A 13,632-nucleotide genomic window follows, 5' to 3' on the forward strand; every position below is an offset into this window, starting at 1 on the left:
ATCTCTCCCTTTCTTTTTTATAAGATTGCCAACCACCCAGAATATTACTGGCCCAACCAAAGTTTTATCTTCAGCTAATTGCCAGAAGGATGTAAAAACAAGAGAAAAACAACAGCAGTAACAGATGTCTGTTTAGTATTTTCACTGTCATTTTCATTCATAAATTGTACTCTTCAGAGGACATACTACACATGCTCAGAGGCATTTTCTCCATATATTTGCATAAACAGGTGAATTCCAGTAATTCTGAAAGGTACTTTGGACATACAGGTGGCCCCCGTTATCTAATAATATTAATATTAATATTAATAATAATTTGATTTCTATACCGCCCTTCCAAAAATGGCTCAGGGAGGTTTACACAGAGAAATAATAAATAAATAAGATGGATTCCTGTCCCCAAAGGGCTCACAATCTAAAAGAAAGACATAAGCTAGAAACCAGCAACAGTCACTAGAGGTACTGTGCTGGGGGTGGATAGGGCCAGTTACTCTCCCCCTGCTAAATAAAGAGAATCACCACATTAAAAGGTGCCTCTTTGCCAAGGTAGCAGGGGTATATGACATTGCAAGCAGGTGACTTCCAATGTCATTTCTGGCCGCTATTTTCCAGCAGAGAGCCATTTTGTGGCTCTTAAAAAACTTTTTTGGTGAATATTTGACTGTTGATGAGGGTTGGGAGCATTTCTGCAGAATAAGGTACTGTCCTTTTCTTCTCTTATTTCTGCCCTCCTTTGCTTTTTTTGGCCTTCTTTTGTTGTTGTTAGGAACCTACCCCCCCACTCCATTCCCATTAACTCAAGGTTTTGTTATTCACAGTTTCAATATTCATGCCTATAGGAGAGAACAGAACCCCTGCAAATAATGAGGGCCACCTGTATTCACAGACACTTTGCAAATTTATTTAAAATATTGGCAACTCAAATCCTTTCTTTCTGTTATTTTCATTTTGCAAACCCATTCTCTATTGTCCTTTGGAAATGTGGTCACTGGTGAATAGCTAGACAAGAACAACCTTAAATGCTAGAGGCTTTCCAGGTGACCCTTTCTAAATTCATTCCCACTTAAACCACACACACACTAGATTTTAAAGGAAAAATGGGGGTGGGGAGAGAGAGAGTATGCTCTGTGTACCATTTGACCATTGGCTTTATACAATGGGCAAATGGTACACAATGGTTCAAACTCAAACTGAACTAGCCATTAGATTTGAGCTGCTGATTCCAATTTGAACCAAACTGGGGGGGGGGTTTCGATTTGAACCAGTTTGAACCTCCCAAAGTGGGTGGGGTGGCACCCATGGGTGCCTACCATCCAACCCCCAAAGCAATAGGACACTCGTACAATTTTTTACAAAGTATTTTTGGGGAAATCTTTTTTTCTCATTGAGTATAATGGGACTTGAACCAGCCCATTATCACCTATTGTGGAACACCTAGGGGCACAAAAATGGGGCGGGCGGGCCACCAAACCCCAAGGCAATTGGACACGCCTCCGTTTACTGGTGAATTTTTAAAGTAGCTTTGAATTCCCTATAGGGATTAATGGAGGTTTCAGCAAATATATCGCTTCACATGGGTGTTAGTGCCCAAGGGGGACAAGGAAGCTACCAGAATTATTTCAAAGGAATTGGGCTAAGGGCTAATTTTTAAAGTGATTTTTGAAGTTTACGGATCTTTTAGGTTTATCTCCACAGGGAAGAATGGAGATTTCAGCAGCCCCATAACTCCACTTGGGGGGCGCTGGGGTGGCCCAGAGCGAGTGGTGGTGTAGTGCACAGAAGGTGCCAGCCACTCCTATGGGTTGCTAACCTATGGGGTACGGGTATTGTTGTTTCTGAGGTGTTCTGATTCTCTGGTAGCAAATGAGAGTGGATTCATGGTTTGTCATTGAAAATCTCATATGCTACCAGAAAAATGGGGAAATGTAAAAAAGGGGAACACCGCTCCCCTCCTTGCCCCCCACCCTCCCAGAAGCCAGCTGCTACCGCAGCCCCCATCCCATTACTTTTAATACAAGTAAAGGTCTTTTAGGCAACAAAAAGATGGAACTTCTTTCCCCTCAGCTGCTCACTCCCCCTCCCTGAAGCAGCTATTGCCGCCACTGCCCTGCCTTTGAAAATAAATGTACAGTATAGTAAAGGAGGGGGACTTTCCTCTCGCCCCCCCCCCCATCCCCACAGCTATTGCTGCTGCTGCAGCTTAAAAAGAAGGTAAAGTGAAGGAGGGGGACCTTCCTCCGGCCGCCCTCTCCCGCAGTACTTGGCTTTCTTTTCTTTTTTTTAGGGCGGAAAATGCCTTTTTGCCCATAGGTGGCAAAAAGGCTATTCCACCCCTGCATACTTTGGCTCATGAAGTCCTTTACATATCTCTCGGAGACAATCATATTATGGTTTAAATAAATAGTTACTTACTTGTGCAGAAAGACAATTTCTACGTTCACATCATCCCTGTCCTTGTGCAGGAAGTCCTTCAGGAAGTTGGACACGCTTTCCAATGTTATGTGGCCACAGACAACTATGTGCCTGGGACAGAAAAAAGGGCACAATTAAGTTTGCAGAGAAAATAACTAGGGTGGAACATAAACCAGAAAGAGAGAAGGATAATTTTATGAGGAGGGGGAGAGAATAATAACTGAAAGAAAAGAAAAGCACTTTATTTACTGATGCGTTCATTCCTGGGGGGAAAGAAAGAAAGAGACCAACTCTACAAAATCTTTGGAGACCAAACTTTCTACAGTCCCTTGCTTACATACATCCAGGCCCTATTGCCTACAGTCCCTTGATGCAGCAAAGGACTATTACAAGCAAACAGACAAAGGTTATGTATTTAATAGTGAGACACTATACATTTTTAATGTGGGATGAGTATACACATGGATCAGGATTTATATCCTATCACCATATAAACATATTGGCTGTCAGACTTAAAGCCAGGAGTTTAAAATCTTGGCTACTTGGTTATGAAATGTTGGAGGTTTCTCTCAAACACACCAAGCCTATTTCTGCTATAATCAAAACATACTTAAGCTGAAGGGAAACAGTTTGCTTAAGGGAGACTGAGATAGTTCTTGCAGAAACGAAAAGTATGACTCCCCTCCTGCCCCAACTATGTTTAACTTAACAGATTCCATTTTACAAGTGAGTTTTGAGGCAGCTCAAGCTGAACCGGGCCCAATTTGGCTCGACCCAAAGCCCTTCAAGCTGAACAACTCAAAGTCAAGCCGGCTCACACACCCCTAGCCATTACCATTAGGATTAGGGATGCCCTTTACTTGTAAAAAGGGAATCCTCAAGGATTCCCCTTTACAAGTACACCCAAGCTGACCCATGAACCAGCTTGGCCTGGTTTGATGGCCGAACTGGACCAGGCCCCCAGGCTTGGCCGAGCCTGAAGCCAAGTTGGACCAGCTCGCACACCTCTAGAATGGAAGCATTAATTATTTCATTTATAGTCCAGTCTTTTACATATTTACATAGATGTGAATCCCATCAAAATCAAAAGTGTCTCATTTCCTATAACTATTATTAGGACTACAGTCTCAAAATACCATTGAATATGAGCAACCAGAGGATCAGATTTTTCACAGGGAATTTGCTCATAGCAATAGCAATAGCAATAGCACTTACATTTATATACCGCTCTATAGCCAGAGCTCTCTAAGCGGTTTACAATGGTTTTTAGCATATTGCCCCCAACATTCTGGGTACTCATTTTACCGACCCCGGAAGGATGGAAGGCTGAGTCAACCTTGAGCCCCTGGTCAGGATCGAACTTGCAACCTTCTGGTTACAGGGCGGCAGTTTTACCACTGCACCACCAGGGGCTCTTTTTTCATACCTAATAATGTTCCATGACACAGCCTCCAATGCTTATATCTTAATGCTAATAACTCTAACTTGCATTAAATCACAGGGAACTGGCATCCCCAACTGAAAGCAAATAGATATATTTCTAAGAAATATAGTAGCTTATGATCTATATGGGGAGGATCTTATCTACGGGCAAAGTGAGTGGCACTCACCTCAAATTTCTTAGTCAGCCATGTTGTCTCTGCCTCCATTTTACATGCCTACTGCCTCCCTCTGTTGTTCTCTGCTACTCTTGCCTGCAGCCTGCTACTGCTTTAAGAGTTGAGAGGGTGGGGACGGTAGCACCAGAACAAATGAGAAGCCCTAGATCTTTTAAAATATTAATATTAACAAGGCAGGAACCAATAAGCATGCTCACTTTTGTTTTTGCAAAGTGGACAGTCCTAGGACTGCCCTATAAACCAATCAAAGAGGGACTAAGCTGATAGACTTCTCAGACAGCCAATCAGAGTGCTCAGAGGGTGGCCAGTCTTTTTCTTTTAGATACTCAAAAGAATCCAATCACCATTTTGGTTAGAGCAGGCTGAATTTTGGTAAGTGTGATATTTAGTTGGCTTCTTTGTGTTTGTTTGAAGGGGAGGAATGCAACCTCTGTTTTCTCTCCCTTGCTCTCTGATCTTATATCTATGCAAAGCATTATGGCCCATTTCCAAAACAACATGCCATAAAACACTGGAAGGAACAGCAAACTGAAAGACTGGGCTAATTTGATTAAAAACTGTCATAAGAAGCCAGAAACTTCTTTGGGGGCATATGCAATTATGCATATGGATTTGTGAGTCAAAACTGCTCTTCAATTAATTGCAGAAGTGGCTTTCCATGTGGTGTATGTAGAGAAGGAATAGATTCTGTTGAAAGGAAAATAATTTTAAAAATCAGTTTTGCTATGCAGAGAGCTAACCAGGTTTTTCCTCTGGATTGTGGCCAGTACCTGTAACATTAATATGTCCACTGGAGGTTATGGTTCATTGGGCAAGGATTAAGGAAGTGATCTCCTTTAAAAAAAAACAAAAACTGTTGCTTGCTAGGATGGATACCCAGACTAAGTGGTGGGCATCCAAGGTGGGCAGAGAGTGGAATCAGGCTATTCTGCAGGCATGGAATAGGGAGAGAGTGTCCCCATGCATCTTTGCTTGCCATGGTGTCTGCTAAGTTATAGGAGATGGTTCATAGCTGCAGCAAGCATCGTTTAAATACCTGTGGTTTTTCTATTATTAATGTATGCATTTTTTACGTAGGTAGGCATAGCTGCCCTTGTAACTTCAGAATACATTTATTCTCACTTTTTGTAGTTGGTCTCTGCTTTACCTGTGGCTTATATAGATTTATTTATTTAGGCATGTATACTCTGTGCTTCCTTCAAGAAGCCCAGAGTGGTGCACATGGTTACCTTTATCCTCCCAACAGCCCTATGAGGAAGGTTATGTTGAGATATAAGATTCTATTCCAGATTCACCTAGTGAGTTTCATGGCTGAATGGGGATTTGAATTTGGATTTCCTCAGTCTAGTCCAGCACACTAAACACTGTCTCAGTCTAGCTCAGAGTTCTTTCTTGTTGTTATTTATTAGTAGTAGCATGCATTTTTAAAATAATCAGGCAGACAGAGCTGCTCTGGTGACTTCAGAATATATTTGCTCTCCACAGAAGCAGCCTTTTATAGATGGTCCATGCTTTACTTGTGGCTTATACAGGTCTTTGTGTGTACAGGTTGGGAATCCTTTATCTGGACTCCCAAAATCCGGAAAGCTCCGAAATCCGGACACCACGCTGAGCGGGGGGGGAGGGATGGAGGGAGGGGGGGAGATCTCTCTCTCTCTCTATATATATATATATATATATGCTTGTAGCTTCAACCTCCTCCAGTTTGCAGGAGCGAGATTGCTTAGGGCCCCTAAACTTGCTGTTGTTGACTCCTCAACTGATTAGCTCTCCTTTTAGTTGCTATCTGCCTTTTGTTTACTTAAGCTTCACTCCCAGCAGGAAGGAAGGAAAGGAAAGGAGGGGGGGAGGAGGGGGGAAGATGAAAGCAGGTGTTTTTTTAAAGGTATATATACACAAGAGTTTAGGAGATAAAAGGGGCACACAGAAAACAGATGAGTAAAGATCTAGCAGAATAAATACGAACAAACAGGAATAGATGAGAAGAGAAAGAGAGAAACACTGCCTAGGCTTCAGCAATCGAGATGATGAGATTATTTTCATCTGAGTTTCATTTCCACCTAAAATGCCATGTTTGAGTGAATTCAATGCTTATTTGATTATATACGTCAAATCAAGCCTTTAAAAAACAACAACAGTAACCTTTCATGCCCAAGATATCTCATTTATGAAGATATTCCAGAATCTGGAAAAATCCGGAATCTGGAACACCTCTGGTCCCAAGCAGTCCGGATAAAGGATTCTCGACCTGTGTGTGTGTGTGTGTGCGCGCGTGTGCTGTACTACTGCACACACTACTGTAGTCCTGTTAAGCACTATAAAGCAACTGATGTTTTCCATATTTCTCTGTATCTCTGCTGATGAGCAATTGAGATTTGTGTGCTTGTGTGTGTGTTTTTATTTTGATTGCACTCATTAGCTACAAATCTACATTTTGCCAGTTACTGCTAAGGCACCCGCCTAGTTATGGCTCCACCTCTACAGCTGCCCACAACTGGCTCCACCCCTCACCTGCCATGCTTAGAGCACACACACCAGTCCCAGGAACCACCAGCCGCTACTGGATCTATATGAAATGTACTGAGTTTTTGCTAGGTAGTGTGTCAAAGAGCTTTTAAAAACCAGGCTGGAATGCCAAATGCAGAGCTTGAGTTTTCCAAAAGAATACAGATTAAAGCACTATGTTCATTCCTCACAATTACTCAAAAGCTGTAAGAATACATGGTAGTATATATCCATGTCACCTGTCATTTAATATTCCATGCCCCCTTGCTGTTTCTGTTTTCCCCTGATGAAAGATGAGGTGAACAGAGGTGACCATTTATTAGTACCCTACTATGATGTAAGTGTAACAACTTGCTAAGTTAGTTATTTGTATAATTCTGCAGAATGAAAAGAATTTTACCATTCTCCTGCTTACCCAGATGCCCCATCAAGCATGGAAGAATAGGAAATTCTGACTTGGCAGGTCGAAGTTGGTACATGCATAACATGGCAAGTAACCACTTGGTAACTGTCTTTTTTGCATTCACCCAGTATGGCAGAAGTGGAAAGGAGCCTGGAGTTCGTTTTGTTAGCGAAATGGCACAAACTGTTCAATATGCTGATCTCATACAGATTCCCCAAGACTACCCCTCGGTTGTGCAACATTACATTCTTGTTAGTTGGCATGTGAGCTGACAGCAGGTGGCAGATGATAGCCATGGAACTTCCAAAGGTAACATTTAGACTGTCCAGGTCACTCCTATTTCATAATTGTTCTGAACACATTCCAATAAATGTGGTATGGGATGGGGGGGAATCACTGGCGGGAAGCAATGAGAGAGAGAGACAGCAAGCAATAATCATCTATGTAATTTAACATTAGGGGCCATTCTGAGTGCTTGCCCTTTTTTCAGAATTTGGTGCTTGACTTAGAATGTGTGAAATAATTGTGGGGATCTTGTTGGTTGAAGGATAATGATGCAGAGCAATGAATAAATCGATAACAAACACCAAGACATTATTAAAATCACCATCCCATGTATTTATACTTACAGTAGTGTCATTACTGACTACCAAAGTCTAACATGATATAAATAGAGCATGTCTTATATATTTCTTTCCTCAATGAGCTGGAAAGAGCTTGTTATGTCAGTAAATCTTTTTTTAAAAAATTCATTATGTTTCTGTCTATATGTTTAAATCCAGGGCTTTCACTTTTAGCTTAAAGAGTATCTGATGCAGAGGATAGGGTTAGGTAAACAGAGGGATTGTGGGTGAATGAGGGAGATAACAATTGCCTTAAGAACCTGGTGGAAAGTCATGATATGTAGATATAGCAGAAGCTTAACTGAAAAGCAAGAGTGAGGCTAGAACAGTGAGTAAGGGAGAAAGAAACAATATAAAAGAGGGGAAAATAGAAGGTGGTGTTAAGAATCAGAGTGGCCCAGAATGAATTAAGCCAATATTTTCTGTGGAGCACTGGATCTCAAAATGGGAGGGGGGGTGTGCCATAAACATACTCTATCTCTAAAATTATTTCTGCTTTTCTTCTGGGAGAAAGCCATTATTCTTCAGTGGGGTTCCCCTGCCCAGACGCAGGGTGTGTGTGTTGTTCCTCACAAGCAGTTATGAGAGACCAGTGAGATCTTGGATACATCCCAGTTTGATAATCTCTATATCTTTCCACAATTTAACAATAGCCCATAATAACAAACAACTATTTTAGTTGTTGGCTGCCCCATAACAATTGCTTTCTCAGAGCTAACAAAGTAAAACAATTAAAAAAATTTGAATAAAACATACAATTAAAGGCACATTAAAGGAAAGCTATGACAAAATACAAAGAACATGTAAATTATGTTTAAAAGGCCTTTGAACAGAAAAACAGCATAATTGGATTGGAACATGCAGTTGTTGTCATGCTGATCCACAAAAATAAGAGATGTAGAACAGATAATGGGATATCTGTTTAGAAATCATTATCTTGTATATTGTAAAAATAAAATAAAATCAGAAAATATGAAAATCCATAATTACAGAACTTGGGAAAATAGCAAATTGAGTAGAGGGGCAATATGGTATAAGAATAATATCAAAGACCAAACTGAATGCACAGTATTCCCTCTCATGATAATACACAGATGAATCATCCAATATGACAAGGCATAAATCAGATTCCAGAGGTACAAACTAGCCCTATTAGTACAGAAGCTAAGAACAGATGAGGGCCTCAAATATACAAAAGCATTATGAGTATCCATAATCATGCTGGCCCACACTAGGCAGTTAAAACTAAGATGCTGAAAAAGCTTCAGCCAGTTGGTCACTTCCTCAGTTTCAAAGGACACAATTTTAAAGCATTTGAATTTATGCAAACAAATCAAACATTCTGAACCATCCTTGCTGAGGGATGGTTGAAAGATGCTGAAACCATCCTTGCCTCACTCTGTCTGCCCCTTTACTACCATCAGGCTCTCCCCTTCCCCATCCTCACTACTTAGCTGTCAATGCATGACCTCTGCCAACATCCCCCTCTTGTCTGTTCAGTGAGCAGTGCACTTGTCTATACATATCCTTAACATTATGTCTATTAAAGAACTGTTAAAGAACAGTAAGCACAAGAAAAATGAACACTCCACAGACCACTACCTACAGAAAAGCCAAGTTGCAGATTCTTTACACTTTGTTATGGCTCCATTCACTAACTCGGACACAGACCCTAAAGAAGAGGAGACCCCTGTGCCCAGACCCTAAAACAGGCCCAGATATTTACAAAAATAAGGTAGCCATGGAGGATTTGCATAACCCAGCCAAACCCATGACCCCTTCCAGAGAGGAAGAATTGGGATGTGAGTGAAACCTTCCAGAGACAGAACTAGCAGCCCTACCCCACAGTAGTCAACCAAAACTAGCAGTCCCCACAAAGACACACCTTACCAATGACTCAGATATTGAAATTGTCCAGCCCTACTTGCTCAAGATACCAGAGGGCCTATCAGAAGATCGTAGAGTACCATAAGGCTCTGAGCACAAGTATGCCCTTTAAGGATTCACTGCTGCTCTTGCAAAGGCAGCATCTGTTTAGGCATTCAGGACCTGCCTGCACAGGTACATAGTGGCTCAGTCCAGCTTTGACCACTTTTGGAGTACATTGTTAGCCTTGGACCTGTCCAAGGTCCTGCAGTCCTTACTCAACCTTGCTCTACAGCCTGACCAGATGCTACTGCCTTATTGATCCAATACAGCTGGATTTGTCCACTAATAATCCATTTTGTCCACAGACTCCAACTTGAGGTCAAGACAGAAGATATTCATAAGCTACTTATATGCTTCATGTACAGTGTATTTCTCTACTGTATGAATTATAATAATCCTATTGATGTGTTTGTTTCATGTGCAATACCTTACAGACCAAGGACAGGCAACTAGCAGCTCAAGGGCTTCGCACCTGAACCACAACATAGCACCCAATCCCAATGATCCCTCCCACTTCATTATGTCTGTCAGTGGCTCACACTCATGCATAGTCAAAGACCCAGACAGCCAGGAGTAAGCCACTGAAGTGCATAAAAAGAGTATGATGGTAATCTCTAGCACTGTTGACACTGGGACTGTGCTTCAGAGTGGGCAGGTGAGCAGTTCAAGTGGATAAGGACAGGGCTCTGCCAGTGCCTCTGTTGCTCTTTACAGTGGGGAGGGGGGCATTAAAAGTGGCTGGAACTCATACATGCAGGAATGTGTTCGTGGGCAAACAATGTTGTTAGCCCTTTAGCCACTGCTCAGTTCAAAACACAGCCCTGTTAAAAATTATCAATGGAAGGCCATAGGACTACCTTCCAAATCTTATTTAAACAGCTGGGCAAGTTTCTGCTTAATAGTGAGATTGGCCTCCTGGCCACACCTTTGAATTCTGCCAAGTATAGGCCCTTGCTGTGTAAAATGTGGCCTTCTCCATCTCCTATCTTCCTGGCAGCAGAACAGGCCATGGCAAAGATCAGTCTCCATGTGATGAAGTGAAGATGCTTGTGCTGCAAGAAAGCTTGAAAGAGCAAGGATAAGCTCTGTGTGGGCATGAATGTGAACTGGTGTGTTGTAACCAATAGGTCAGGTTTTGAGGGTCACATTCTCCTAGATATTACTTGTAATTAACGTTGTGTGGTTTGGCTTTATTGAATGATAACCGAAGAATGCAGTTGGAGAACTGGCAATCACAGAGGAATAAAGTATGGGGAAGATGTGTGCAAAGAAATATCTAGATAGAATGAGAGAAAAAGGGATGGACTGATGGATGATGAAAACTGAACATTTCTATAGAGGACTTTCTTCTGCCCTTTCTGTGCAGGGCTTTCGACATTATTTTTTATTATCATTATATTATTATTATTACATTTATATCCCACTCTTCCTCCAAGGAGCCCAGAGTACTTGAGTTTCTCTTTCACAACAACCCTGTGAAGTAGGTTAGGCTGAGAGAGAAGTGACTGGCCCAGAGTCACCCAGCTAGTTTCATGGCGGAATGGGGCTTTGAACTCAGGTCTCCCCGGTCCTAGTCCAGCACTCTAACCACTACACCACTCTGACGTGACCCTCCTGTAGTGACCACACAGAACCTATGTTTGTGCTTCCAAAACTCTTTCTTGCAGCACAAGCACCATCACGTTCAGGGCTGTCATGCCTGCAACCACATCTACAATCATCTTTCCACATGGCCTTGTCATCATTATGCAGACTAATCTTTGCCGTGTCCTATTCTATTGCCAAGAGGATGGGAGGAAGAGAAGGATACATTTTACACAGCAAGCCTTTATACTTGGCACACTGCAAAAATGTGGACAGCAGGTTCATCTTACTATTAAGCAGAAACTCTACTGCCTGCCTGTCTCCATTCTCCAGCTGCCCTCTTATCTCCAATAAGCACCTACTACCTTTTCTTGACTATAATCAGAACAACCTGTTGTCCTTGGCTTGTTTTACTTCCCCCACAGTCCATTGCCATCTGCCTGTATCATCTGCTTTAGTCCAAAACTGGTTTCTTTGAACAATGCAAGACATCCTCCTTGTTTAATATCAGGCATAACATTGTTTGGCCCTATTCACTGACCTGTGCATAAGCTCTCAAGCATTGCATTTATTGCCAGTTCAGAGTTCAGCATTTCAGCTGTAAGCTAATGTGGCATAGATCACATAGCAATCCAGCCTCTCCTGACCAGAGGGCCATGTCAAAGAATAAGTATTTCATTTGCCAATAATACAGAAAGTCATTGGCTGCAGCAACATTATGCTTGTACCTCATACACAGCAAAACAGAACACATTTTAAATCTACACATGAGGGGTTTGTGATTTTTTCCTAAATGGAAGAAATGTGCTCAGCTACAGAATGGAATCACAGTATTTGGCTACTCTGTACTTTCACACAGGCAGCTAATTAGGGAAGTACCATTTTCTGATTTTCAAGGCAAAAAAGCACTGTTGAGAAAAAAAATAACCCACAAATTCAGTGAATGCATAAGGAAGGAGTGGTGTGGGGCTTGCTAGCCATGCCCCCCAGCATCGGTGCACCCAGTGTCCACACCATGTGGCAGCCACGCCTTCAGCATTTGTCTGCACGGTGGCCCCCCCCCATGTTTACATCTCTGCACATGAAGGGCCCCACAATTTGCAAGCCTCGTCAGCCAACTGTGTGTCTCTTGTAGACAAATACTGAATGTGCAGTTACCCGGAACATGGCCAGCAGGCACAAACCTGCTTCACCTTATGTGGCTACTGAATATGTAGGGCTAAAATCTTCCAGATTAATGGAACTGTGCTGCTTATCAGCCACACAATTGAGGAATATACCCCCTTCCCATGTCCATTGTTGCCACCATCTCCACAGTTGCTCCTAGGATTATGTAAAAGACTTCCATGGGCTTCCTTGAATGTTTGCAAAACACTTTCATGACACACAAACACTCAAACAAGTCAAACAACATTCCTGGGAATGATATGGGAAAGCCATAGAGGCAGTAGCAACCATGCCACCCCAAGTACTTGTAAAGGGGCCATCCATGAGCTTGTTGGTGTGGACAGGTCTAGAATTAGAAGACAAGGTTGACTGGGATGCTGTGCCCATCAAAGCAAGTGGGCTAAATGACTGCTAATGGCAAATGCTGTTTATGTCAATGAACCCAGGCTGCTTTGAAGTGGCAATGGTAAGGCAGGTGCATTTTACTCACACTGTGCGATGTAAACTAATATACAGTATAGTGGAGAATTCTGCAACATCTGAATACAAGGCGAGAGAAATGGAAAGCTCCTGCCCTTTCTACTCCAAAAAAGAGTTACTAATGTTGTGTTTCCGAGTTTGTTTATTTTTTGGCTCAGTAGAAATAATCTGTTTCTAGACTATCATTGTAGATGGAAAAAGAATTATTTTTCCTCATTAGGATAAGCAAAAGATAAAAACCAGATTGTTTGTATGCCTAAGGACTCTTATTAGGTACACTTAAAAAACAACAACAACAACAACAACAACCTTGCAACCCCCATATTGTTCCAATCATCTGATCAGAAGATTTACAGGTTCCCCTAGCTTATGCCAAGACACATGTCTACATGCTTCAGCTTCTATTCCCCACCCCCCAATGTTTCTAGGAGCCAGCATAATGAAAATATTTGAAGTCAACAAGGATAATAAAATGTTGTAGTGGTGATTTGGAAAGTGGGTAGGACAATTTGCTTTCACAGGAGCACATTAAATAAATGCATGTTCATTTTAAAGATGTGAATATAATTTTGGGTCACAAGTAATAACCTTTTCAAGTTTAGTGCAGTGTCAATAATATTAAGAATGTGTTGCTCATTCTTAAAATATCTAAGGGCTGATAGATTTTTAATCCACACAAACTCCTATTCTAAGACAAGACCCTAAATTTTATCTTATAATTTGGAGAGGTTGAATGAGAACCACCTTGGTAGGTGCAAGGGCTGCTTGATCAAAATAAATGAATAAACCTATTATCAGCAACATGCAACTATAGAACCAAAACCACTGTTTTGTATTGGACCTCAACACTGCATCTCATTGCATCTTGGGAATTCAGAGCACTTTATTAGTACTAAATCTTCAGGTAACT

At 41.7% G+C, this 13,632-nt stretch overlaps 1 protein-coding gene and 1 long non-coding RNA gene across 17 annotated transcripts in view; one reads left to right on the top strand and one right to left on the bottom strand.

Annotated features, from left to right (window-relative positions):
- The window catches only part of KCNMA1 (potassium calcium-activated channel subfamily M alpha 1), an 829,029-nt gene that overhangs the window by 264,996 nt on the left and 550,401 nt on the right, over positions 1–13,632 (bottom strand). For 15 of the 16 annotated variants that reach the window (XM_053304540.1, XM_053304539.1, XM_053304531.1 and 12 more), the window contains exon 10: positions 2,413–2,523. In XM_053304540.1, the coding sequence (XP_053160515.1) occupies positions 2,413–2,523 (111 nt within the window). Of the gene's footprint in view, positions 1–2,412; positions 2,524–13,632 lie in introns of those variants that run through there. The other variant, XM_053304533.1, reaches the window with a different exon arrangement.
- The window catches only part of LOC128348854 (uncharacterized), a 28,524-nt gene continuing 19,205 nt past the window's right edge, over positions 4,314–13,632 (top strand). The window contains exons 1-2 of the long non-coding RNA XR_008318387.1: positions 4,314–4,403; positions 7,068–7,248. This is a non-coding gene — a long non-coding RNA (uncharacterized LOC128348854). The remainder of the gene's footprint in view (positions 4,404–7,067; positions 7,249–13,632) is intronic.

This window comes from Hemicordylus capensis, chromosome 3 (genome assembly GCF_027244095.1).
Source record: "Hemicordylus capensis ecotype Gifberg chromosome 3, rHemCap1.1.pri, whole genome shotgun sequence".
Classification (NCBI taxonomy): Eukaryota; Metazoa; Chordata; class Lepidosauria; order Squamata; family Cordylidae; genus Hemicordylus; species Hemicordylus capensis.